This window comes from Phacochoerus africanus, chromosome 8, assembly GCF_016906955.1.
Source record: "Phacochoerus africanus isolate WHEZ1 chromosome 8, ROS_Pafr_v1, whole genome shotgun sequence".
Lineage (NCBI taxonomy): Eukaryota > Metazoa > Chordata > Mammalia > Artiodactyla > Suidae > Phacochoerus > Phacochoerus africanus.
In genome coordinates this window covers 85,685,020-85,710,793 of record NC_062551.1, presented here as the reverse complement: position 1 = coordinate 85,710,793, position 25,774 = coordinate 85,685,020, and the positions used below count along the sequence as shown (strand labels likewise).

At 48.8% G+C, this 25,774-nt stretch overlaps 1 protein-coding gene and 1 non-coding gene across 3 annotated transcripts in view; both read left to right on the top strand.

Moving 5' to 3' along the window:
• Positions 1-1,564: 1,564 nt before the first annotated feature.
• Positions 1,565-25,774, top strand: part of MECR (mitochondrial trans-2-enoyl-CoA reductase) — a 32,749-nt gene continuing 8,539 nt past the window's right edge. Inside the window, exons 1-4 of one of the 2 annotated variants that reach the window (XM_047792935.1) lie at positions 1,565-1,790; positions 14,899-14,996; positions 15,462-15,593; positions 23,574-23,717. In XM_047792935.1, coding sequence (XP_047648891.1) covers positions 1,615-1,790; positions 14,899-14,996; positions 15,462-15,593; positions 23,574-23,717 — 550 coding nt within the window. In that variant the 5' untranslated portion in view covers positions 1,565-1,614. Of the gene's footprint in view, positions 1,791-1,845; positions 2,000-14,898; positions 14,997-15,461; positions 15,594-23,573; positions 23,718-25,774 lie in introns of those variants that run through there. The other variant, XM_047792937.1, reaches the window with a different exon arrangement.
• On the top strand, positions 3,029-3,135 carry LOC125134857 (U6 spliceosomal RNA). Its single transcript, XR_007136844.1, has one exon. It is a non-coding gene; the product is annotated as a U6 spliceosomal RNA (small nuclear RNA).

The following is a 25,774-nucleotide window of genomic DNA, read 5'->3' as shown; positions in this document are numbered from 1 at the left end:
ATAAAAACAAGTACAAACAATTTTTGAGCATGTACTATGAGCCAGTCTGGATGTTTTGCATGTGACATTTCTCATTTACTCTTTACAATAACCTCAATATCATGTATTACATGCTTTCATGTGCCAACAATTGGGCAGAGTCAAGACTCAAAGCCAGAGTCAAGACTCAAAGCTAGGTTTGCCAGAGTCAAATAGCAGAGTCAAGACTCAAAGCCAGGTTTGCCAGAATCCAGCACCTGCACCCTTCATCTCAACACTTTCTTTTCTTCTTCAGAGAAAAGACTCTAAGTTGGCACATTTGGGGTCAATAAAATCCAGTGTAAGGAATTCTTATCCTTTGAAGCCTTGGTTCAGTGTTTCTCAACTTTTTTCCCCAGGTCACTTGCATCAGAACATTTTTTCTTTTCTTTTTGTATTTTCTAGGGCCGCACCCACTGCATATGGAGGTTCCCAGGCTAGGGGTCGAATCTAAGCTGTAGCTGCCAGCCTACACCACAGCTCATGGCAACGCCGGATCCTTAACCCACTGAGCAAAGCCAGGGATCAAACCCACAACCTCATGGTTCCTAGTCAGATTCGTTGACCACTGAGCCATGACGGGAACTTTAGAACATTCCTGAGCTATAAGAAACGTGGTTTTCTGGACCCCTCCTCAATATCCTAATTCTGTAGGTCTGAGATGGGACCTCAAGTGGTTTTTATGCATACTAAAGATTTCGAGTCACAGGACTGGCTCCAATAGCACCTCTTCCAAGAGCCCACCCTGACCCCAAACATCTAAGACTCCAGCGGTGCCCTCTGTTACACCCTAACACTCAAATGGGGTTTTAGTTATGCTCACATCTTCTTTCCACTATGATCTAGCATCTTTCCTGGGCTACAACTTTTTACAAAGCACTTCCATTGTCCCATTCAGTCCCTTTCTGCACCTTGCGCATTTTGAGATGGGCCCCTCCTTCTTGTGATCCCTCCCTTATAATCTGAACACACTTTGCATTTTACGATGCGCTATTCTATTGTTATATCCTATCCTTACAACAATCCTGAAGGAGGTATGTTAGCCCCATCACGCCAATGAGAAAGCTGACTCAGTTTGTAAGTCACTTGCCCCGGGCGGCTGAGGTAAAGAGTGGCAGGTCTAGGATTTGAACCTAATTCTTCTATCTCTGAACTCAGTCCTAGTACCGCCACATCAGCTTCATCTACTCTACTTTGTGCAGGGAAATTAGGTTTGCCACGCTACACTTAAGACTCAGCGGAGACTAAATGAGATAATGTCAGAGGAGAAAAGGAGGCCAGAGGAGGGAAATTGTCTTTCTCAAAATCAAAGATCAAAATGCAGACCGTAAACACGGTTTTAGGCCAGTCTCAGACTTTTCTTGTTAGTTCAACTCTGGCTGGCTCAGACTCTGCGACTTCCTTACATCCCTCCGCCCACCGTGTGGCGGACCCCAGACAGTCTCCCCAAGCGCCACCGCCCGGGCCTCGGAGGAAGGGGCGGGGCGGAAAAGGAGAAAGGGGCGTGGTCAGGCGGCGGGAGCCGGGACGCTGACGCGCAGTCGCTGGAAGATGACGTATCTCTGAGCGTCCGACACAGAGTTGACTGGGGAAAGCATGTGGGGCTGCGGCGCGCTCTGGGGGGCGCGAGCCCCGGCTCAGCTGCTGCGGTGGCTGCTCCCCGCTTCCCGCCGCCGCCGGCCTGCTGCCGCCTCCTTCTCTGCATCTGCTGAGCCCTCCCGGGTTCAGGCGCTGGTCTATGGGCACCACGGGGACCCAGCCAAGGTCGTCGAGTAAGACACGGCGCCGAGACGGGGCAGGGGGCTGGGGTTCCTGGAGGGCTTTAAGACCGGACGTGGAGAGGGGTCTGGAAAGGGAGAGACGGAGCCCGAGGAGGAAGGCAGAGAATAATCGGACCGAAACTGTTGTCCAGGTCACGTGTGGTAGCTCAGAAAGTCCGTGCTTCGAAGAAGTTGAAAACCTGAGAGGCACAGTCATAACGGTAACAGTGGCTGACGTTTATTAGTTCTGTACTATGTGTTAGGCAGTCCCTGTGTAAATGGATGCTCTCAGTCTTTTGGGGTAGGTACTTGATTTAGTCCCACTTTGCAGATGAGAAAACGGAGACTTAGAGAGGTAAACTCTCTAGTCCAAGGTCACACAAAGCAGTTAAGTGGTTGAGTGGGAATTTTTAAACCCAGGTCTGTCTGACTGGCCTACATGAGTTCCTATGGTCTATTAATTTATGGAAGGATTTTCAGAATACTTTTTCATCCATTCAGATCTTCACATCCCAGAAAGTAGGTCAGAGATGATTGTTTCCATTTTACAGCAGGCAAAGGGCTTGTCCAAAGTGATAGAGCTAATAAAGAGTGCAACTGAGACAGGAATCCATGGCTTCAGAGTCCCCTCTTGTGTAATTTGCCCTCCACTGCACTGTATGTGTGTCTTTAACTAGTTAAAAACAGCTCCTGTTTTGGAGCCATACAGACTGAATGTCAAAAACAGGCTCAGCCTCTAAGTAGCTGTTTGATCTTGGACAAGCCACTCAGCCCCTCTGCGCCCTTGTTACTTTTATGATCGTGTCCTAAAATTCTGTTGAATCTTAGTCCATGGTTTTTGCATGCAGCTGATAAAAACAGTATATGAATTTTTTCATTGATTGTAAATCTGTACATAAATGATTACAGTCATTCAAAAGAGCTAGTGGGGGGCCACTGTAGTAGCACTGGGGCAAAAGCAGAAGACCCAGGGTCAAATCTTTGTCCTTCCTATCTTAGCTCTGTGTGTTTGGCAAGTTACTGAGGTTCTCTGAGCCTCGGTTTCATCCCATTTAAAAATAGAAACAATATAGTCATAGCTCATAATGCTAATCAGCTGCAATAAAATGAATGCTCTTCAGCAAAAAGCACCTGCATACTCTCTTGCACTCCCTTGTTTACAACTTTTTGATTCCCAGCAAAATGGTTTGATTGTTTTCCAAAGGACAAGCAAACAAGGAATTATTTTCATGATTAAAATGCAGGCTAGAGTGCTCACTTAAGCAGCACATATACTAAAATTGGAGCGATACAGAGAAGATTAGCATGGTCCCTGCGCAAAGATGACATGCAAATCTGTGAAGCGTTCCATATTTTTACTTTAAAAAAAAAAAATTCAAGCTAGATGTTTTGACAGCTGAAGGGGATAAGCCTCAGACAATTTCCTGGTCATGCACTCAGCCTAGCCCCATCCACCATTAGAGCAATTGAAAAGAATATTGAGAAGAAACTTCAGTCAGTACGCCCCAAATTAGGAGTTCCCGTCATGGCTCAGCCCTAACGAACCCAACTAGTATCCGTGAGGATGCAGGTTCGATCCCTGGCCTTGATCAGTGGGTTAAGGATCCGGCATTGCTGTGAGCTCTGGTGTAGGTCACAGACTCGGCTCGGTTCCCACGTTACTGTGTCTGTGGTGTAGGCCAGCAACCACAGCTCCGGTTCAACCCCTAGCCTGGGAACTTCCACATGCTGCATGTGTGGCCCTAAAAAGATAAATAAATAAACCCCAAATTGTATGTTGATCATAGGTGATAAATCACCATGTCGGAAAGACATCTCCCTGAGCGCTGTGCTGTAATGAGTTGATACATCTCTGATGAACACTCTTTTTCCAGGAATGCATCCCAAATGGAGACAATGTAGTGAGTCTCTCATAGGCTTGTAGTTTATGTGTCTGGTGGAGGACCTGCCACAAAATAGGAGCTTCAAAAATGCTAGTTGAGCCTGAATCTAATTTCCGTAATAAATTGAGTTCTGTGTGATGAGGAAGGCATCTCCAGTGTTCAGGGACCCTCAGAAAAGGCCTGAGTGCGGCTGCCTCCTGATTGATGTCCTCCACTTGGAGAGCCAGGGAAGCTGAAGCAGACTGGTCTGGTTGCAAATGCCACTTAGGAAAAAAAAGACAGCTTCTCTTGTCTCCTTGTGTGGGAACCCTGATAATGTCCCAGAAGTTCAAAACATAACTTCCATGAAGCATTTATTCAACCTTGGCTTCACATCTCAGTTACCTGGGTCACTTGTGGAATCTACATATTCCCAAATGCTACTCCTGTGGTACTTAGGGGGGTCCAGAATGGCCCTGGCTTGAGAGCCATTGCCTAGTGGATACACACTGTCAGACAGGCAGGCATTCTCTCTTCCCCCGCAGGGCAGCTTTCCCTTCTGACCCAGATTCAGGCAACCTGACTTGTTCGTGGATGGACCGAGGCCAGAGACTGGGATTCTCTCCTTTGTAGTCACATCTTAGGTGGTTTAGGGTAACCACACTGTCACAGAAAGAATCAAGTGTCCTTTAAGCATCCTAGTGACTGGATGAGCAGGTCAGGTTGCACCAGGTGGGGTCATGGTGTCTGAGCAGAGTGTTCCCCAAGCTGCTATGACCGGAGCTCTGGAAACAGCAGGAAGGGAGTAAGGATCTGGGTCGGGGGATGTTGCCGAACTCCTCAAAATGAGGCCTCCAGGGACCTCCTGTTTTCATGTCGACCTTCTGAATGTCTCTCTTCGTGCCTCCTTGGCCCCAAATATTCCAGCTGTACTCTACTGAGCCTTTTCCTCTGGTCTCTTAGAGTTTCTTTTACCCTCCCTAAATGAATCCCCTAAATAAGCACCTGGGCTTTTTTCATGTAAAGGATTGAGCTCCTGGGAGTTCCCGCCATGGTGCAATGGGTTAAGAACCCAACTGCAGTGGTTCGGGTCACTCTGGCATAGGTTCAGTCCCCTGCCTGTCGCAGTGGGTTAAAAGAATCCATCGTTGCTGCAGCTGAGGCTCAGATTCAATCCCTGGCCTGGGAGTTTCCATTTACCATAAAATTAAAAAAAAAAAAAAAAAAAAAGAACTGCCAATCTAAATGAAGTTAAGACTGAAGAAAATGACAGACATGGGAGAATTACAAACATTCCAGAAACTCCAGAGGTCCCCTTGGCCATTGCCCTCCTGCAGAGTTCTGGATTTTCTATCAGATAATTTCTGGAAACTCAGTGTGTTCTTTTTGTTCCTGGAAGTCCCCTTTTAGAACTTAGCATTTCCTAGATCTTATGGTAAAAACACCTCTCGTATATTGTGTGCCTACTTTGTGACAGGCATTGGGCCAAGTTCTCCACATGCATCATGAAATTTAAAAATCAGAGTAATCCCGGTTGGTCATTGTTATCACCATTTGGCAGATAAGGGAACTGAGGTTCAAGACACTTTGAAGCCCCAGGTTATAGAATTAGGATGTCCTTTCTTCATTAAAAGTCGGTGATATAGACATAGACCTGAAGAAACAATGACAGTCATCTCAAATGTTTTTTGAGCATGAGATAGAGTATAAAATTGAGAATAAGAGAAGTTCCCTGGGGGCCTAGTAGTCAAGGATCCAGCATTTTCACCGCTGTGGCTCAGGTTCAGTCCCTTGCCTGAAACTTCCACATGTCATGGGTGCAGCCAAAAAAAAAGGGATTAGATAGGTCAGAAGAAAAGGTGAAATTATAGGTCATTCAGGTGATCCCAAGTCTCTACTCTTCACAGGAAGGGCACCCCCTCCGCACCCTCCCACCACCGTGGGGAAGTTGGTAGGGATGCTCTCCTCTGTCTCTCCCCTTTTTCAGGATCCTGAAGCTTTCATAAAACAGCATCCTAGTCATCCTGGCTTTCCCACCTGCCTGCTGCTAGCACAGAATGAAATGAAGCTGTGAAACCTTTGGACAAATACCCGTTCTGTCTTAGCCAGATGGAATTTGGGAAGCAGGTGGTGGGGACCCAGGCTGTGTAGGTAGTGAGTTCTCACTGCAGGGCACTGTTTACTCTCAGGGGATTTCTTACTTTTATACTTGGCATCGGTGTTTGAAACCAAAACTCTGCGCAAGACTTGGTTTTTAAACCAGAATTCCAGGACTTTACAAAATTCGTTATCATTCTGATTTGGCGCTCTGTTGAGAACTGGGATTTTGCTTGCTTGCTTGTCTTCTGAAGTTCTTTTCTATGGTCGTGAGTGAAGGAGGAGGTGACAGAACTCATTGTACTCTAACATGTGAGCCAGCGCTTCTTTGAGGCCTGCTATGTGTTGCGTACTGAGGGTGCAGAGATGAATAATCTGTGGCCTTTGCCCTCCGGGAGATGGTCCGGGCAGTAAGCGCTGTGATAGCTTCGTTTAGAGCCTATGGACACCTGAAGAGAGGCACCCGACCCCCTCAGGTGGTCAGGATGCTTGCTTAGACACGAGGTCTGAGTCCCCCTGAAGATCAGGTGGGCCATGTACAAGGAGAGAACATGTAGAAGAACCTGCATGGGCAGAAGCCCAGAGGGTCTGCCTAACAGATAGAGTGTGCTCAGTATGTGATCCTTGAGGGAGGCATCTGTGGAAACAGGCTCAGGAGGGAGCCTGAGATCACGGGTTCCACACCCTGTGACACTCGCACATCACCTTCCCTCTGGACTTCACACTAGGCTGTTTGGGGCCAAGCCCTTGGACCCTTGTTTCCTCATTCTTGCCACTGAAGGTGAAACTTGGCAGCACACCCCCAATGAACTGCACTGTAGACGGGGTTTCAGTGTCCAGACCGTCTGAGAGGAATGCCACGGCCCCGCAGCTCCAAGTTATTGCTGTCTGGCCCTCCTAGCTGCTCCTGCAGCATTCTGGTGTGGCTCCGGGCCTGTCCCACCCTGAGTGAGATGGGAAGGATCTTCATTTTAGAGAAGGAAGAGCAAAGATAACACGGGGCTACTCTGTGGCTCAAGGTGTGTCCTTGGAGACCACCTGCAAGAGCACTGGCTTGGGTTCTAGTCCCAACCCCACCACTCATTAGAGTGAGGGCATCACTACAGTCTCCATCCTTTTCAGTAATTTTTTGGTAAAAGAAAGGGGTTAAGAATCCGACTACAGGGAGTTCCCATCGTGGCTCAGTGGTTAATGAATCTGACTAGGAAGCATGAGGTTGCGGGTTCGATCCCTGGCCTTGCTCAGTGGGTTAAGGATCCGGTGTTGCCGTGAGCTATGGTGTAGGTTGCAGACGCGGCTTGGATCCCGCATTGCTGTGGCTTTGGTGTAGGCCGGCGGCTACAGCTCTGATTCAACCCCTAGCCTGGGAGCCTCCATATGCTGCAGGAGCGGCTCTAGAAAAGACAAAAAAAAAAAAAAAGAACCTGACTACAGCAGCTCGGGTTGCTCTGCAGGCATGGGTTCTGTCCCCAGCCAGGTGCAATGGGTTAAAGGATCCAGTGTTGCCTGCAGCTGCCACATAAGTCACAGCTGCAGCTCAGATTCAGTCCCTGGCTCGGGAATAGCCACATACCACAGGTGTAGCCATTTAAAAAAAAAAGATAGAGGGAGTTCCCATTGTGGCCCAGCGGAAACAAACCAATTAGTATCCATGAGATTGTGGGTTCAATCCCTGGCCTCGCTTAGTGGGTTGGGGATCCAGTGTTGCTGTGAGCTGTGGTATAGGTCGCAGACGCGGCTCAGATCCGTTACTGTGGCTGTGGTGTAGGCTGGCAGCTGCAGCTCCAATTAGACCCCTATCCTGGGAACTTCCACATGCCCCTGGTGCAGCCCTAAAAAGCAAAACATAAAAAGTAAAATAAAAAGAAAGAAAAGGAATTCCGTTGTGGTTCAGCAGGTTAAGAACCTAAGTAGTATCCATGAGGATGCAGGTTCAATCCCTATCCTTGCCCAATGGGTTAAAGGATCCATCATTGTTGCAAGCTGTGGCGTAGGTCACAGATGCGGCTCGAATCTGGTGGTGTTGTGGCTGTGGTGTAGGCCAGCAGCTGCAGCTCCAATTCAGCCCCTAACCTGGGAATCTCCATAAGCTGCGGGTGCAGCCCAAGGAAGGAAGGAGGAAACTAAGGTGCTGACCAAGGTCAACAGCAGTAAACATAGACGTGCATGTGGTCCCTCTGCCCCCATCTGTGCCAGTGACAAACCTGCACAGCTGCCTTTTCTATGTACCTCAAAACCTACACACCTCTGTACTTCATCCTCTTCAAACAACACGTTTTCCTGCCAAGACAAGATGAGGCCTCAGCATCCTTCTCAACATAATATTGCAGCCATGGAAATGGTTGTGAGGCTTGAGTCCTCTGATCCAACAATTGTCCAGCCCTGATGAATCTGAGAAGCTAAAGCAGGCGTTAGATTGCCTGCTCATCACCGTTTGCTCCAGAAGCCTCCAGGGATTGATGGTATGGCCTGAAATCCAGAGTCCTGTGCACAAGATTTCACCAAAGCCTCACTTTGCCGTTGGTTAGTTACGTAATCATTAGCCCACCAGGCAGAGGCTGCACGGTCAGCATTGTACCCGCAAAGAGATAAAAGCAGCCGCAGGCAGGGACTCTGCCCCCCACCGTGGCCCAGTGTTGCTCTCTGAAGCAAAAGGAGAGTTCGACCTCAGCAAGTTTCCTAACGTTAGCAGGGGTAGAATATTATGGGGTTTGCAAGCTTTCTGGTAATCTTAGTTGAGGGAAAGTAGGAGATTGAGAGGGTAGGGAAAGGGTTTTTGCCAACTCCGGTAGAAACTTCCAGAAGTTGCCCTCAGTCTCTGATTCCTTTCCATTCAAAGTGATTGTGCTACAGAACAAAAAGTCCTGAATGGTGGGAAGGCAAGATGACTTTGAGGCGGAGACACTGTAAGAGGCAGGGGGAGGCAAGTGGGAGTTGCCCGCACACCAAGGAACTTGGAACAGATGAGCTTTGCCCTGGGAAAGGAGCCTTCCCTGAGAGCTCAGGACTCATTAGCGGCCGCCAACATCCCCTGCTGGGGAGCGAGCTGTGAGCTAGAGAACTTCCTTCCTCCACAGCTTCCCAGTTGTGCCCTGCTTTTAATTATTAATCAAATCCCAGAACAGTACCCAGCATGCCAGGCATTTCACTAAATCACAGAAAGCGTCTTGTTTGTGACCATGGGGGTTGCAGACAGACCAGGGAGGGCCCGTAAGACATCGGGTTACCTTCACCCAGTGCCCAGTGACGGAACACACATCCTTGGCTCTCTGTAGTGAGCAGATGAGAAAGTCTCTGTGGCCCATGACAGGTCCTCCTGCACAAAGTGACAAGCGACCAGTTTGAGGTGATTGAGTGGAAGATGCAAGATAAGGACAAATGGTTGCTAATTAAATGCAGAAGGCAGGAACGCTATCTTAGCAGAGCTGGCCGATGGCCGCCTTACACAGCCAGTAGAACTGAGCCAGTCCCCAGAGTGCTGGTCTCTTTTCTCCCCTCTCAAAAGGGCTCTTTCTTCTGCCTGCTTTTGTCTCCCTTGTAGTTCATATGGCATCACAGGTGTACAGCTTGGCCTCAAAGGAGCCATTGTGACCTTATCCAGGCTGGGATCTGTCAAGTGAAGACAGAGGCATCCCTCCACGTTGCGTGGCGCCATTACACCCACAGGGGAAGGAACTGGACAGTCTTGGGAAAGTGCCTTGAGAGCCAGCCAGACTCTGTTTGGGTGCCTCGTTTGCACTCCACAACACAGCCACCAGTTCCTTTGGTGAGTTTAAAAAAACAAACAACGACAACAGCAGCAAAGGAAGAAATTGCTCTCATTACACCCAAGGTCCACCCAGTCTGAACTCCTGGAATTCAGACTCAGCCCCATTTTCCTTCCTGTCTTGGCAGCATGGTATCCTTGACGACGCTGTTAGAACTGTCTGCATCTGCGGGAGCAGCAGCGTCTGTGGTATTGATGGCATTCCATGGGGCAGGCTGGGGCTGGTCCCCCTGGTGAGATGCAGCTGGACCAACACACCTCCCCCTGGGCGAGCAGCCAGTGTCGGGCCTGTCCCCCGCCCTCACCCACCTGTGTTTGCAGCGTCAACTTTCCATCTCCTGCCGCTCTCTCCTTCCCTCCCACTTCTGTGAATTTCAGCTGGGGCAGAGCAGCGAGGCGGCTCGCAGAAGACAAAGAAGAGAACCGGAGTGCCTTGCAGCCCAGGGCAGCATTTTTCAAACTGCTGTTAGGGGCAGGCGGTTACTCAGTGTGGTGTGAGGACAGTGTTCCCGGCTGAGTTAACTCTGGAAACTCTAGATTACAGAGAAACCAGAAAGAACCCCCTTGTGTGTTTCTTTACTGAAAGACTTCTCAGAGCCTTTATGACTGATAACGCAGTTTGGATCTGATAAAGGGAGTTGAGGAGGCAGCATTTCCCAAAAGCCTCAGACCCTAAGGAATACCTGACACCATCTCCCGGGATGGAAGTTCCACACACACAGCGTAGGGAATCCCGGCTTAGTGTTCAGCAGTCTGAGCTTGGGAGTCAAGCTTAAGAGCAAGCCTTACCACTTACTAACAGTTTAACCTCGGGCAAGGTACTTCTCTGAGCTTCAGTTCCCATCTGAAAATTAGGGTGACAACACCCTCCAGATAGATATTTTGAGAACCAAACAACATCTTGTATATAAAATGCTAAGCACGATGCCTGGAGCTTAGTAAGCTGTTAACATTGGTTATCATTTAATTGTCCAGCTAGTTCGCCCAGAGAGGTTCATCTGCTGCCCAACTCCACCTTCACAAGCTGACATAGCTCTGTATGTCCAGCACAGAGCCCTCGCCTCCATCCTGTACAGCAGGCCACCTTCTTCAAGCTTCAGGTCTCTTTCTTCCACAGTAAGCCACTCCCTCCTTATCTCAGCACCTTGCTGCCCAAGCCCGAAGCCTGGGAGCCATCAGAGACTCCCCACCCTGCCCCACATGAATCAGTCACTAAGTGACATCACCGCCACTTCTTATTTAAGAGATTCCAGGTTAATCAAATTCTTTCCATTCCCTCAGCTCTAATCCAGCCTGCACCTGTACCCGACCTACCATCAGGTCAGATTCTTTGCCAGTCCCTCTGGAGAGGCACCCCTCAGTCCATCCACCCAGTAAACCCCTTCAAGCTCTAACTAACGTATCAGGCCTTCCCAAGTCCCTCCAGCTGCTCAGACCCTCCGTCAGCGTTAGCACCACAAACCACTTCCTGTGTTTCCGAGTGTCAGTCCCAAGCCATCAAGCTCCCAGGCAGCAGATACTATGTTTTTCATCCTTAAAGTCCTTGGCACAGTACTTGGCCCTTTGTAGGTCTGTCGATAAATATTTGTTGGATTAGATTTCCTTGACTTTGCCGAAAAGTTGCCATCTTCCTTTGAGTGATCTGTGATTTTCTCAGAGGTATAGCCAGCTGTTTCAAAGGGTTCCTTGGATATTCCTACCACCGATAATAGCTGCCATTTTTTCAGCATCTGTGTGCGTCAGGTTCTCTAGCCAGAGCTGTGTGTCCACTAACTCATTTAATCCCGTGAGTTGACTGCTCATTTTCTCCCATTCCACAGTTGAGTATTGGGAGGTTTAGCTAGCTGGTCAGTGACTGAGGTAGGATTCAAACCCAGAACTGCTGTTTCACTCCAGATCCATGCTCTACCCTTTTTCTGTGAAATGAGCTCTACTTGTATTTTCATCTTGACTGTGGTCATCTAGATTTTTTTTTAAACTCTAATCTTATTGCAAATTGGATCTGCACTTACCTGTGAGGAAAAGAGGCATGGGTTTTTGCTTCAGTTGGACTCTCTTAAGGATAATCTCCATCTTTATTTGCACCTGTTCTTCAAGGGTATTTTCCCAAACAGACCAGAACCAGGGAGCACAAGTACCAACCTCAACAGCTAAGTCCCTGTGGTTTGAACCCCTATGCCTGATTCCCCAAATCACTCGCCTTTATGCCACATTTTCTCACTAGAGGGGAAATGGAATAATTTCTTTAAAAAGCAGCATTTTGGTGTCAAACACGAGGCTAAACACTGAGTTAAGACTAAAAGTTCTCTACCCTCCCTAAACTCACTGTCTATCGGGGAGGCAAGACATTCTGAAACTCAGTGCTAAGTAAAAGGAACACTGAACTGACCTGGATTCAAATTCATGTCTGCACTCCAAAATCCAGAAAGCTCTGAAAACTAACAGTTTTGTTTTGTTTTCATAAGTCATTTGGAGGCAAAACCTAACCTAAAGTGAAGTATTTATAGAGTCACCACTCACCCCACTTGGTGTGAATATTCCTGCATTTTGCTGCAGAAACATGTCTGATTGGAGTGTTGTCCCAACCCCAGGAAGCAGTGCAGATAGCACAGTCCTGAGCTCTGGAGGACATCTGGCCCCAAGAGTTGGAAAAGGATTGTGAGCTTATGGCTTGTTGTGACCAATTGAGGAAAATGTAGAGAAAGACTTCATAACCTAGAAAGCAATAAACTTGTATGAGATGGTCTTAAATGGTGTAGCCCCCCAGCCTGTGTAATGGAGCACAGAGGGCAGAGCAGGTGATTTTCTTCAGGACCAGGAAGAGGGTCAGGGGGCGTCTTAGGGGAGGTAAAATTTCAGTCAGGTCTTAAAGGGTGAGTTGAATTTCTCACTTCAGGGAGAGGCTGGAAAAGGAATTCTGGGCTGAGGGGAGAGTGTGTAGAAAATGTCCAGGAAGATATGTCTTTAAGTAGCTGGAGCACATGGACTCTGTCAGCTTACAGAAAAACTCTGATGATCTGTCAAAATGCAAGAGAGAAGCGGTACAGATGATATAAAGGAGCAGCTAGTCCACAATCCATTTGCTCTGAGCCGGATTTTTCTCTGGAATGCAGACTTTTACACACATGCATTCACAGAGGAACAGCGCTGATGCCTCTCTGCTTATCCTGGTAGGACCCCACCAGGATGTGGGAAGACTTTGGAAACCAGAAAGCAGTAGTTTCATTTTTTTTTTTTTCTAGACCAGACCCCACCCCGTCTCCCCAGGTGGGTCCAGCAGAGATCGAGGCTGCACACCCCTCCGGGCTGGTGCTCCTCTTGGTGCCCTCAGCCTGATCTGGGGTCAGCCCTTCACCAGCTGGCTTCTCTAGCATCAGACTGCCAGGTTCAAATCAGATCAACCACTTACTACTTTCCGTGGCCTTAAACAAGCTAGTTACCTCTTTTGTGCCTTTGTTCCTGGGCTGTAAAATCAGAATAATAGTATGAAAGCTGGCACTGAAAACGTGTTAGCTGAATGCCTGACTGGTATGCATGTGCTGGAACAGTAGTTACTATTATTACAAGGACTCCTCCTCCTCCAGCTATATACAAATACATACATTCCTTAATACTTAACCTAGAAGGGGAAAAAGGCCCTTTATTCTCTCTGCCTTGGTCATCAGCTCCTTCCTAGTTCACCGTTTTCTGTAGAGAGTGTTTCTATTTTGATTTCTTGCAGCTGGTTCTCAGTCTTGGTAAAGCATGGCCTCCCTTACTTTGGTCATAATCCAGTACAGGGATCCCCAGGTTGGGTCCCCAGGGGGCCCCATGGGCAGTCAGTGGGAGTCCCATACTAATTTCAGGTGCTAACACAGAGCATGGTAATTAAGAGCATCAACTCAGAAAGTGGGTAAGCTCTGCCCTGACCAGTTAACTTAGCCTGCATAAGTTTCATAATCTCTCGGAGCCTCCATTTCCTGCTTGATAGAACAGGAATATTCATCCTTCCATCACAGGAGTGTTACACCTTAGATCAGATCATGCATTTAAAGCCCTTTGCACAGGACCAGGTGTATAATAAACACCTCATAAATACCTGCCACCAGTATTACTACCAGTACAAGGCACTTCTTGGAAATCACACTTTTATTCCAAGTGGAGCCTCGAGTATAATTAAAAGGTCGGATTTCAGCAGGAAGTGGGTGGAATTACATCAGCTTAGTGCAGTGACACTGTTGCCTAAAGCTAAGAACCTCTCGTTGGCAGTTAGATGTGGCTTTAGTAAGTGAAAATAAGAATTATTACCTGACAAGTACATTTGGGCAGAGAAATGCATTGCAAACATGAAGTCAAAGGTGTAGAGAGAGACAGAAAAAGAGTCTGATAATTAGAAAGTCACAAGGATCCATTGGCCTAATATACTGATCAGCTCTTTCTAGTTGGTGAAAAGTCTCCTTTTATAAAAAGCAAAGGTAGCACATAGGTATTGTCACTGGGCAGGTTTTACCCATCAACCAACATTCCAGGGGATAAAGATGTTGGTCCCCTAATGTGCGGGGCGCGCACACCGTGAGCAGAGAGCATGACCACATAGACTTGAAATGAGCGGAGCTCTTGGAAGTGATCCAGTGCAAAGGGGGACAGTAGTGGCATCACTTCCATTTTATAAATAGAGAAACAGAGACCTCGAGCAGCAGGGAAACCTGCCTGTGGTGACACAGCCATCCTGTGGTGGAGCCCCACACCTAAGACCCACAGGTCTCCAGCCAGCATCCTTTCTGACAGACCAGCATCCTCATCCAGAAGGGACATCGCTCTGGGGCAGGGGGCATCACCATCACCCAGGGAGTTCTTTCCCAACTCTGGGCCATGTGTCTCTTTCCTTCACCTCCACTGCAACTAACGGAAGTGTCTCCTCTCCCCGTGCATGTTGGGGGAAAGATAATAGGAGAACAATGAGCTAACCCAGGGTTTCCTGGTTGTGCCTGTTCATAAGACCTCTTTAGAGTGCTCCTAATCTGGAGATGCTGACTCAGAAGGTCAGAGCAGGGACCTGGGATCTGTACTCTTAGTAAGCATACCAGGTGGCTCTTAAAATCAGGCAAGTTTTGGAAAACGTGAGACTGATCCATGCCTGCAGAGTTCTAACTTTTCTGTCCTACAGCGGGGCAGTGAGGTTGAGAGGTCACAAGGCCTTGTCCACTTGCAGTTAATGAGAGTCGTCCTGTCTCCTGTGCTAATTCCTTATATGCTTATAGTTACCCCCTCTCTTTTCTAACAGAACCCTAATTCCGGGCACATAAAGGCGGCTCAAAAATGTTGCTGCCTGACCTACTTTGGGGAGATGATTGGAGCAAAAGACTCCCCGTGTAGCCTGGGTGACATGAACATCTCTCTTTGGCTTTGTGCTTAGACTGAAGAACCTGGAGCTGGCTGCTGTGGGCGGATCGGATGTCCATGTGAAGATGCTGGCGGCCCCTATCAATCCATCTGACATCAATATGATCCAAGGTAACCTTGGTTTCTGCGGCTTGTGTTAATTGGCTTTTTTGCTTAGCCACCACCTCGTTTTCATTCCTCCTCAGGTGTGGGTGTGAAATTCCTGTGATTAGCAGCAGCTGTTCTCCAGATGAGCCGTCTGCAGGCTGCGAGCCCCCTCTGGCCTCCTCTCTCTGGAATGTGAGGCTTTTCAAGAGTTAGGAAGATTGCAGCGGGGAACAAACCAACCCTGGTGAAGTGCCTGCAATACGGCTCGGGCTCGTTTCCTACATTATCTTATCTAATCCTCATAATAACCATGAAGCTGAGGAGGATTAGCCCCCTTTAAAGATGAAGAAGCTGGGGCTCAGAGAGGTTGGTTACTTACACAGCTGGTCACAGGCAGAGGCCAGGTGGGGCTGAGGTCTGACTCCAGAATCGCTGCTCTTTCACTGCCCAGGGCTACACTGGATGACCCTCTGTGCTCTTCCCCCTTAGGAAATTACGGCCTCCTTCCCCAGCTGCCGGCTGTTGGAGGGAACGAAGGTGTTGGACAGGTGGTGGCAGTGGGCAGCCATGTGACCGGGGTGAAGCCCAGAGACTGGGTGATTCCAGCAAATGCCGGTTTGGGTGAGTTTCTCCAGGTGTCTGCAGCTTTTTGCTCTTTTCTATCCAATTTCACCTGCACAGAACACATTTGTTCACTGGCCAGCGTAAGTACTCAGTTTAGGGTTTATCATTTAGTCCGCATACTGGAGATGAGCCAGACACAGAGAGGGGCGGTTCTGTTCCGTTTGCTCAGGAAGTGGGCCCATGTTGATCGGAGCTGTGGCTCTGGACCCTACATCCCTAGATCCCTGCTGTCGGGTGCAGTGGGGAGTCACATAAGACAGCCCCTGCCCTTAAGAGGCTAAAATCTAATTGAAGAAATCTCTAAACCAACAACCTCAATAAAGAGAGTGCTGCAGAGTTCCCGTCGTGGCGCAGTGGTTAACGAATCCAACTAGGAACCATGAGGTTGTGGGTTTGATCCCTGGCCTTGCTCAGTGGGTTAAGGATCCGGCGTCGCCGTGAGCTGTGGTGTAGGTTGCAGATGCAGCTCGGATCCCGAGTTGCTGTGGCTCTGCTGTAGGCCGGTGGCAACGGTTCTGATTAGACCCGTAGCCTGGGAACCTCCATGTGCCGCAGGAGCGGCCCTAGAAAAGGCAAAAAGACAAAAAAAAAAAAAGAGTGCTGTAAGGAAGGAAGAGGAAGCAGAGGGCACTTCTGCCTGCTCTGCATGAGAAGAAGACAGTCTCAGGAAGGATCAGGGCTTCATGGAGGAGGAGTCATTGGAAGGGATTTTGGTAGGTGGAGATGAGTCCCAAACCATGACATTTGGAGGAACTAAAACGAGCAAGGACATAAAGATGAGTTTTGAAAATGGAGGCAAACCCAGCATAGCCTCAGCAGAGCGCGGGCACATGGGAGAGGGCTGCCAGAGCACCTGGGGCCACCTCGCGAAGGCCCTGTGGAAGCCACGCTGAGAATTGGGATTTTCTTTGGTATGTGGTAAGGAGTCATTGGCGAGATTTGTTTTTTAGCCCTTGATGGGTTTTGAGGCACAGACATTATACAGATGGATCCTGACAGCAGCCACGAGAGGGGAGCAAAACCACCATCCACCCCATTGGACATATGAGGAACTGACACCTAAGAAGCAGCCCTTGTCTAAACTTAAATAGCAAACTGAAAAGAGAGCCCCCTTGGAGTTCCCGTTGTGGCTTAGTGGAAATGAATCTGACTAGTATCCATGAGGATGCAGGTTTGATTCCTGGCCTCGCTCAGTGGGTTAAGGATCTGGTGTTGCCATGAGCTGTGGTGTAGGTCGCAGGCGTGGCTCAGATCTGGCGTGGCTGTGGTGTAGGCCAGCAGCTACAGCTCTGATTCAACCCCTAGCCTGGGAACTTCCATTTGCTGCAGGTGCAGCCCTGAAAAGACCAAAAAAAAAAAAAAGAGGAAGCCCCCTTGGATGCTTTTCCCTCTACACTCCAATGTGAGGACCCTCTGGGTTATAACTTAGGGGATTCAACGCAAACTTATTTTACCAAAAAAGAAGTCAAATGGTTGTGGAAGTGGGAAGTGCAGGAGCTCCGGTACAACCATATCCATCCCCTGGAAGGGCTCTGACCAGCCCTGCCTGGGTCCTTGCCCATCTGTGAACCTATCACCAGGGGACGGGGTTGGGCCACTCCAGTTGCCCTGGTGGAGTCTTTTGCCAGCCTCTGTGGTGTAGAGGGTGGGGCCTTGCAGTTAACAGCCCCAGAGGTTAGGAGGGAGAAGTTCTAGGAAGAAAAAGGTACCAGGCAGGAAAAAATGGTACCAGGAGTCTACTAGAAGTTCTTTCCTTCTCTGAGATCAGGGATGCCTCCAAGAATGGCCCCACCCTCTCCTACAGCCCCCTTGGCAGGGAAGGAGCCCAGCCATGTGAGCAAAGTGAGAGCTGCAGGGAAGCCCTGGATAATGACTGGTGCTTTGGGCCAGCCCCATGCGGAATGAAGGGCAACAACACAGGTCAGACACAGCCTCTGCCCTCAAAGTGCTCTTGGCTGGGAGTGGGGAAACAACACTTAATAGAAAGCAGTGTAACGAGTGCCGTAATCACAGGATGACCACAAAGACAGGGGTCCTCTCTTGGGAAGCATTAGGAAAGGCTTTGCAGAAAAGTGATGCCTAAACTATGTCTAGAAGACTGAGGAGAAGTGCAGCCAGTGGACCTGGGGAAGGAGGGCTTCCCTGGCAGGGAAGGCAGTGTGGGCAGAGGTGTGGCAATGGGAGAAGACCTGGCACTGTCACTACTGCAGGTGCCTCAGCGTGGCTGGGTCGTGGGTGGGATGGGAAGAGCAAGGTAGAGAGGTCGGCTGGGGCCCGGTCGTGGAGGATGTGCCCCCACCATCAGTGGGGGCCTGATGAAGAGTGAAGAAGAGTGATTTGATCAGATTTGTGCAGGGCACAGAATGCTCTGGAAGGGCAGAGGGTGGAGGCAGAAAGTCAGTAAGGAGGTGGCTGGGCAATCCAGGCTTTAGATGATGAGGGTCTGAACAATCAGTGCTGTAGGACTGGAGGGACCGGGTGGATATAAGAGGACTTGGTAATTATATTGGAGAGAATTAAGGACGTGTGCCAGGTGTGTGGGTAATTGCATGCATGGAGGTGGTACTGGTGGTGGTAGTGGTGGTAGACGGAACAGGGATTTCTCCCCAGAGAAAAGCAATTCTTTTAAACCAGGTGCCAGTTGGAGAAGATGAGGATTTTATCATTGCTGGGATGATAATTAATTCAGTTTATTCAGTAAACATTTTATGAGCATCTGCAGTGTACCAGGCTCTAGCATACCGCAGTGAACAGACATGGTCTTTCTCCTAGTGAAGACTGATGTTTAGCAATCATTAAACAGCTAAGTCCTCAACTGACCAGCTCTTTTTTTTGTCTTTTTTTTTTGTCTTTTTTTTTGTCTTTTTGCCATTTCTTGGGCCGCTCCAGCGGCATATGGAGGTTCCCAGGCTAGGGGTTGAATCAGAGCTGTAGCCACCCGCCTACACCAGAGCCACAGCAACACAGGATCCGAGCCGTGTCTGTGACCTACACCACAGCTCATGGCAACGCCGGATCGTTAACCCACTGAGCAAGGGCAGGGATTGAACCCGCAACCTCATGGTTCCTAGTCGGATTCGTTAACCACTTCGCCACAACGGGAACTCCTCTCTCTCTTTTTTTTTTTTTTGTCTTTTTGACTTTTCTAGGGCCCCTCCCACGGCATACAGAGATTCCAAGGCCAGGGGTCTAATTGGAGCCGTAGCCACCGGCCTACACCACGCCACAGCAACATCACATCTGAACCGCATCTGCAACCTACACCACAGCTCACGGCAATGCCAGATCCTCAACCCACTGAGCAAGGCCAGGGACCGAACCTGCAACCTCATGGTTCCTAGTTGGGTTCCACTAGATGGGAACTCCTCAACTGACCTGCTCCTGGTCATTTTTCCTGTACTGAGCTGCTCAGCTCTTGCTGTGCCTATAGCCAGCCTTTTCCCACATACAATCAGTCCCAAGGGAGATGGAGCCAGAGAATGTGCAAACTGACTTCATTGAAAACACTTAACGCTCGCAAGTTTCACGGGGGGTGACAAGCACTGGCCTGGGAACAAGGCAGGCTCTCCTTCCACCTCCCCTCTATAACCTTGTTTATGTCACAACTACTTTGAGCCTCAGTTTCCTCGTCTCTGAAGTGGAGCTAATAGTCGTTGCCTTGTATATCTCACCTGAGAGAATGCATGAAGTGATCTCTGCAAACACTAAGTTTCCATATGTGTTAGGTCAGGGGTCAGCAGACTTTTTCTTAAAGGGCCAATTAGTAAATATTTTAGGCTTTGCAGGCTATTCCACTTCTACTCAACTCTGCCATTGTAAATAGCCATAAACAATACAATAAATAGCCATAAATAAAAAGTGGGCTGTGTTCCAGTGAAACTTTATTAATATTCTAAGACTTTAGTTCATGGAGTTCATAAAATATTTAAAAAGCTTAAAAATTAAGCAAGCGGAGTTCCTGCCGTGGCTCAGTGGAAACGAACCTGACTAGCATCCATGAGGACGCAGGTTCAATCCCTAGCCCTGCTCCATGGGTTAAGGATCCGGCGTTGCAGTGAGCTGTGGTGTAGGTCACAGACATGGTTAGGATCCTGCATTGCTTTGGCTGTGGTGTAGGCCAGCAGCTACAGCTCCAATTTGACCCCTAGCCTGGGAACCTCCATATGCTGCAGGTGTGGCCTTAAAAAGACCACCAAAAAAAAAAAAGAAAAAGAAAAGAAAACTTAAGCAATGCCTCAGAGTTCTCTCCCCACACCCTGCCAGGGAATCTGACTATTCAAACATCATTCTTGTTTTGGAGTGCCATGTTTTTTATAAACTACATTCCTGTATATAAATCTGTGTTCTTCATTGTTCTTTCATTGGTTCTTTCCCTGAATGAATACCACACTGTTTTAATTTCCTGGATTGAATGAAACCTTATTTACAAAAATAGCTGGTGAGCCATATTTGGCCCATTGGCCAAAGTTTAGAGACCCCCACATTAAATGACGGAGATGGTTAAGGGTCAGTCACACATGGGAGTCCTCAGAACTCGGGCCAGGGGATTCAGATCAGAAAAGGAAAGCAAGGGGCATTGCACACCTACTGTGTACAAGGCACAATGATAGCACAAACATCTTCACATAATCTTCGCACTGTGACAGGAGTGTTATTCTCTGCATTTCATAGGTCAGAAAAACTGCAACTCAGAAAGGGTAAAGTGATCATTTGACATCACACAACGAGTGAGTGGCAGAGCCAGGGTTTTTTGGGGAGGTGGGCCAGAGACTGAATCCAGGCCACAGCTGCAGCAATGCTGGATCCTTAACCCATTCTGCGGGGCCAGGGGTCAAATCTGCACCTCGATCCTTAACCCACTGTACCACAGCAGGAACTCCCAGAGCTGGGGTTTTTAAGCTGGTCTCTCCAACTCCAGAGTCTAAGGGTTTCTTTTTTTCTTTTTTTGGCCATACTGCCAGCATGTGGATGTTCACGGGCCAGGAATTGAACCCAGGGATCTGACAACAGGTCCTTAACCAACTGTACCACAAGGGAATTCCCAGGGTTTCTGCTTTAAAGCCCTGGAGGCTGATGTGATGTGGCCCTTATACCCCAAAGTTCTCTTAAGAAGAGGATTAGAGACTGCCCAGCCCCATTTCATGTCTTATGAAATCCATGTTTAAGCCTTAGAACATTTTTTTATAACATCGTACTTTATTTCTGTCACTTTATGTATTTTTTTTCTTTTTAGGGCTGCACCTGTAGCATATGGCAGTTCCCAGGCTAGGGATTGAATCAGAGCTTCAGCTGCTGGCCTACACCGCAACAACACAGGGTTCTGAGCTGCATCCGAGACCTCCACCGCAGCCTCCAGCAAGGCAGGCTCCTTAATCAACTGAGCGAGGCCAGGGATCAAACCTGCATCCTCACAGACACTATGTGAGGTTCTTAACCCACTGAGCCGCAATGAGAATGCCAGGTTTTCTTGGGTTTTTTTCTTTAAGTTTTATTAGAACACAGAAGTCCGTGTCAAGAGCTGAATTTCCATTGTCCTGCCTTTCAGGGAAATTAGAAAACACCTTTGATTTCATGCCTAGAAAGCCCTACACTAAGCATTTGGCACAGAGTAGAATACAGTAAATGTTGACCAAGATGAAGGGGGCACTGATTATGAAGCTGTCACTGACAATTTGAAAACCAGGCTCCAAAGAAATCCTTTGGTTTTTCAACCTCTTTATTTTCTCAGCCAGAAACCTCTGCGATTGACACAGCCTTTAATAGAAAGTACTCCTGCCTCCTGGCCCCCGTTCCTGGCCCCTAAAGCCTCCATTGCTTCTCCCCTCCTGCAGCACAGTTCGCAGTCTAGGCTGCCCCTGGTCCTCACACCTGTACCGTGGAGTGCCCGGTCCTGTTAGAATCTCAGCCACAGGGGAGGCCAAGGGCCCCGAGGCATCGCAGACACCAAGGTAGCAAGGCTTCAAGTCGTTTCTGCCGCATGACCTAGCAAGTCCTCGGCAAGCCAGGGCTTGAATGTGTGTCTGTGTGACTCCGTGTCCTCTTCACTTCTGCTTTATACTGGATCCTGCCTGTGTGGGTACAGACCTGTCACCCCTCACCCAATGTCATCAAATCCTGTTGACTCTTAGCTTCAAACATAAATCTGTCTGCTTTCTTCATCCCCTCTGCCAAAGGTTGGGCAACCAACACCTCTCATCTGGACCCTCCAGAAGCCCCGATTGGCCTCCCTACCCTACAGTCTTTTCCACATAGCAACAGAGTAATGTTAAAGCATAAAGCCAATCATCTCAGCCTTTTTTTTTTTTAATTAGAAGCCTCCCATTCACTGACAAAATCTGTTTTCTACCCTTGACCCTGAGACCTGTGTTTTGCAGGCTGCAGGCTGTGACCCATTAGCAAAATCAATCCAGTGGGTTACAAACTTTTTTTTTTTTTAGCTAAAATAGAATAGAAAAGAGTACATTACACAAAGTAAGTTTTGTTTCAGTTTGGCTTCTTGTGTGTGTGTGTGTGTGTGTGTGTGTGTGTGTGTGTGTGTGTACATTTATGTATGTGCACATACTGAGTTAGAATGTAACTCACGGCAGTTACTAGTCAGGGTTACAAACCTGACTGGTAACCATGAGGATGTAGGTTTGATCCCTGGCCTCACTCAATGGGTTAGGGATCCAGCATTGCCATGAGCTGTGGTGTAGGTCATAGACAAGGCTCGGATCCCACGTTGCTGTGGCTGTGGTGTATGTAGGCTGGCAGCTGTAGCTCTGATTCAGCCTCTAGCCTAGGAACATCCATATGCCACAGGTGTGGCCCTAAAAAAAAAAAAAAAAAGGAACATAACTCACAGTTACTGTGGGCCAAGATCATGAAAACCTGTGTGATGTCCATCCAGCCTGAGCCACATCAGCTACCTCTCCGGCCACTCTTCCCACCACTATCTCCCCTCCAGAGGTTCCATTCCTACATCTGTCCTGCCTCAGTGACCGTGAACATACTTCTTCCTCTTCTCAATGTTCTTTAATGACCTTTGAGTGGCTGCATCCCTATCCTTTAACTCTTAGCCTGTCACCTCCTCAGAGAAGCTGTCTCAACTCCCCTCTAAAGTAATTCTCTCCACAGTTACTCTCTCTTTTTAGTTTGTAATTCTCATACCTGCTTATTCATGTCTTACCTGTTTTGCTCCACTGGTGTGAGAGCTCCATGGACATATGGACCCCGTCTGCATTGTTTGAGGGCCAGGCTCGTAGCTGATGTCGGATGAGTATCTGCCAACAGAGGCCAGGGAGCCGGGCGACCTTGGGCAAGTCATGGCCTCAGTTTCCTGCCCTGTTTTGAGTGAGAAGTTTAAACGTTTTTCTTTTGTGTGTGTGTGTGTGTGTGTCTGTAACTGGAATGTGGGCTGGGGTTAGTGAGCTTTTTTTTTTCCAGTTTGTAGGATTTTTTTCATTTGATCGATGCAGTAGCTCTTGGGGGAGGCCAGGCAGTCTCTCCTTGCTAGTGTCATCTACATATTAGAGTAACCACAGCTCTATGACCTGGAAATTGGCTCAGACTGGCAGACCAGCAAAGCCAGGTCCCACACCTAGGCCTTCAACTTCGACTTTCATGCTTTTTTCCATAATACCACCAAGTCACCCTGCCTTAGGTGAGAATGAGGGCTGAGTGGGAAATGGGGCTTTCTCAGCTTCTCCACCCTGGCGATGATGTTGCTGTCTCAACCCTCAGAATCCGGTGGTTTGAGATCCTCAGCCACCTGCTATGTGACACTAGCTAAATCTGAGAGAGACTAATGTGGGAATAACAGGCTCCCTAACATAATTCTCAGGAGGGATTAAAGACAGTCAAAAAGACTTCAGGATTTTCCTTTTTCTCCAAGCATTTCTTGAAATCTGCTGTCCTGGATGCCGGTCTACTGAGGAGGGGAACTGGGGTTGGGTGTGGAGGGGGTCCTTCCTTACCCCCCGGCTCCCTCCTACCCAGGAACCTGGCAGACGGAGGCGGTGTTCAGCGAGGATGTGCTCATCAGGGTACCAAGGGACATCCCTCTTCAGAGCGCGGCCACCCTCGGTGTCAATCCCTGCACAGCCTACAGGATGCTGATGGACTTTGAGCAGCTGCGACCAGGTAGGACCCTCAGTGGGGGAGCAGGCCAGGCACTCCCAACCGGGCTGTGACCTGCATCCTGACCCCAAGACCTGGGAACTCACCGGTGAGGGCCTGCAAGGAAGACAGCCTGACCTTGGTGAGTGTGTTATCACTGCTTTACTTGGAAAGTTGTTAGCCTAGGTCCTGGAAAACCGCTGAAGGGTCACATTCCCTAGAGCTTGGGATGGAATTCTGTCATTCAGCAAAAATGTATGGAGCTGTGCTGAGCTCCGGGCCTACAGAGCCAGACAAGATAGACGCAGTCCCTGTGTTTTCAGTAAAATGCTGAACTTAGTGATTCCACTCAGCATCGCTCTAACACTTTGCAGTCCCCATACGTGACTTCACGTGCGTTGCCCCGTCAGATGTGCCGGATCGTCAGAGCAGTGCAGTGAGGTCTATAGCATGGGTTAAGAGCTCAAGCCCTGGGAGTTCCTGCTATGGCACAGTGGGTTGAGAACTGACTACAGTGGCTCCAATCCCTGTCCTGGCACAGTGGGTTAAAGGATCTAGCAACTCGCCGCAGCTGTGGCATAGGTCACAGCTGGGGCTCAGGTTCAATCCCTGGCCCAGGAATTTCCATGTGCCACATGTGGCCACTAAGGAAAAAAAGAGCTCAAGCCCTGGGCACATAGCCTGGGAAGGAACCTCAGCTTCGCCTCACTAACTGAGAACTGACCTCTCAATTCATCAGACTTTTCATCTGTAAACTGGAAAGTGAAGACTCCTGAGAGCTAACTGAATCATGCAGTGTGACACTTAGCACAGGGTCTAGCACACAGTGCAGTAAAGGTGTGAGGCTGTTGTGATTCTCCCTTTTTACAAATGAGGAAACTGGTCCCGAGAGGTAAATTATTTGTGTAAGATCCCCTCAGTAAGGAAAGGACAAAACCTGGTGTTTCATGTGGGCTTCCCCTGAAAGCAGAGCCTAAGATAAGGACTGGGGGCAGACAGCTCACTGGGGAGGTGACCCCGGGAAGCAGGAGTAGGGACAGGGACAGTGAAAGAGGAAAAGCAGCGAAGGCTGATTCCTGCCATGGGTGACCAGGGCCCAATCCTGCTGGGGGACCCTCCACAAAACCTCCCAGAACCCTCCTCAGACCTAACCTCCAATGACAGGAGGCTGAGCCAGTTACCCACCAAGTCCTGTCCCCGGTGGTTGGGGGGTTACCCCACACACCACACATATCCGTGAGCTGCCAGGGGCCATAGAAACCACCCAGTCCAGCTCTGACATGCTGACAAGGAAACTGAGGCTGAGAGATGTCAGAGAGTGATCATCTGAGGTGGTGGCTTTGCCCAAGGCTGGTGAAACAAGCCCCAGCTTTCCACAAAGAGAAACGCAGGTTCTCACTGCTGTGGCGGCGCAGTCCCAGGGCCCTTTAGTGGAAAAAGTCGGCAGGTGTGGGCAGAGACCTTTGCTCGAGTCCTAGTGTGGCAGATGCTTGGGTCACCTATGCCCCATCCCCATTGGCCCCCTTGGACTTGGGCCGCAGCTATAGTAGTCGCATCAGACAACCCACCACCCACCTCAAATGCCCACAGCACATCACTCCACTTTCCTGCCCCAGGGCCGGTGTGAAACGTGTGGTCCTGGCCTGTAATGAGAATTACATTTAACATTGGAATCCAGTACACAGACATATATGAATATGTAACGAGAACCAGACTTTCATGGAATAATATTTACCCTCACTATGTGTGATGCACTCCACTATTTTTTATTATATTTTCCTCAATTTTAACTTAAAAAAGAAAAGAAAAGCTTGAACCCACTAGGTTGGTTTCATACCTCACCGTTGGGTGACAATCTGTAGGCTGACCCCAGCTAAGGAGGGTGGTATTCTTCTTCCAGAAAAATCCTCTAGCAGGAAATCCCTGCTGCCTCTCAAAACCCACATGGCATTTCAGGAGAACAGAGCACTTACCCGGGCACAACGGCACTGGGCTATAATGAGGAGCCCCAGGGGTGCTCCTAGGACTCCTGTTTTCTGGGGGAAAAACTGAGCTCAAAAAATATATGACTCAGAGTTCCC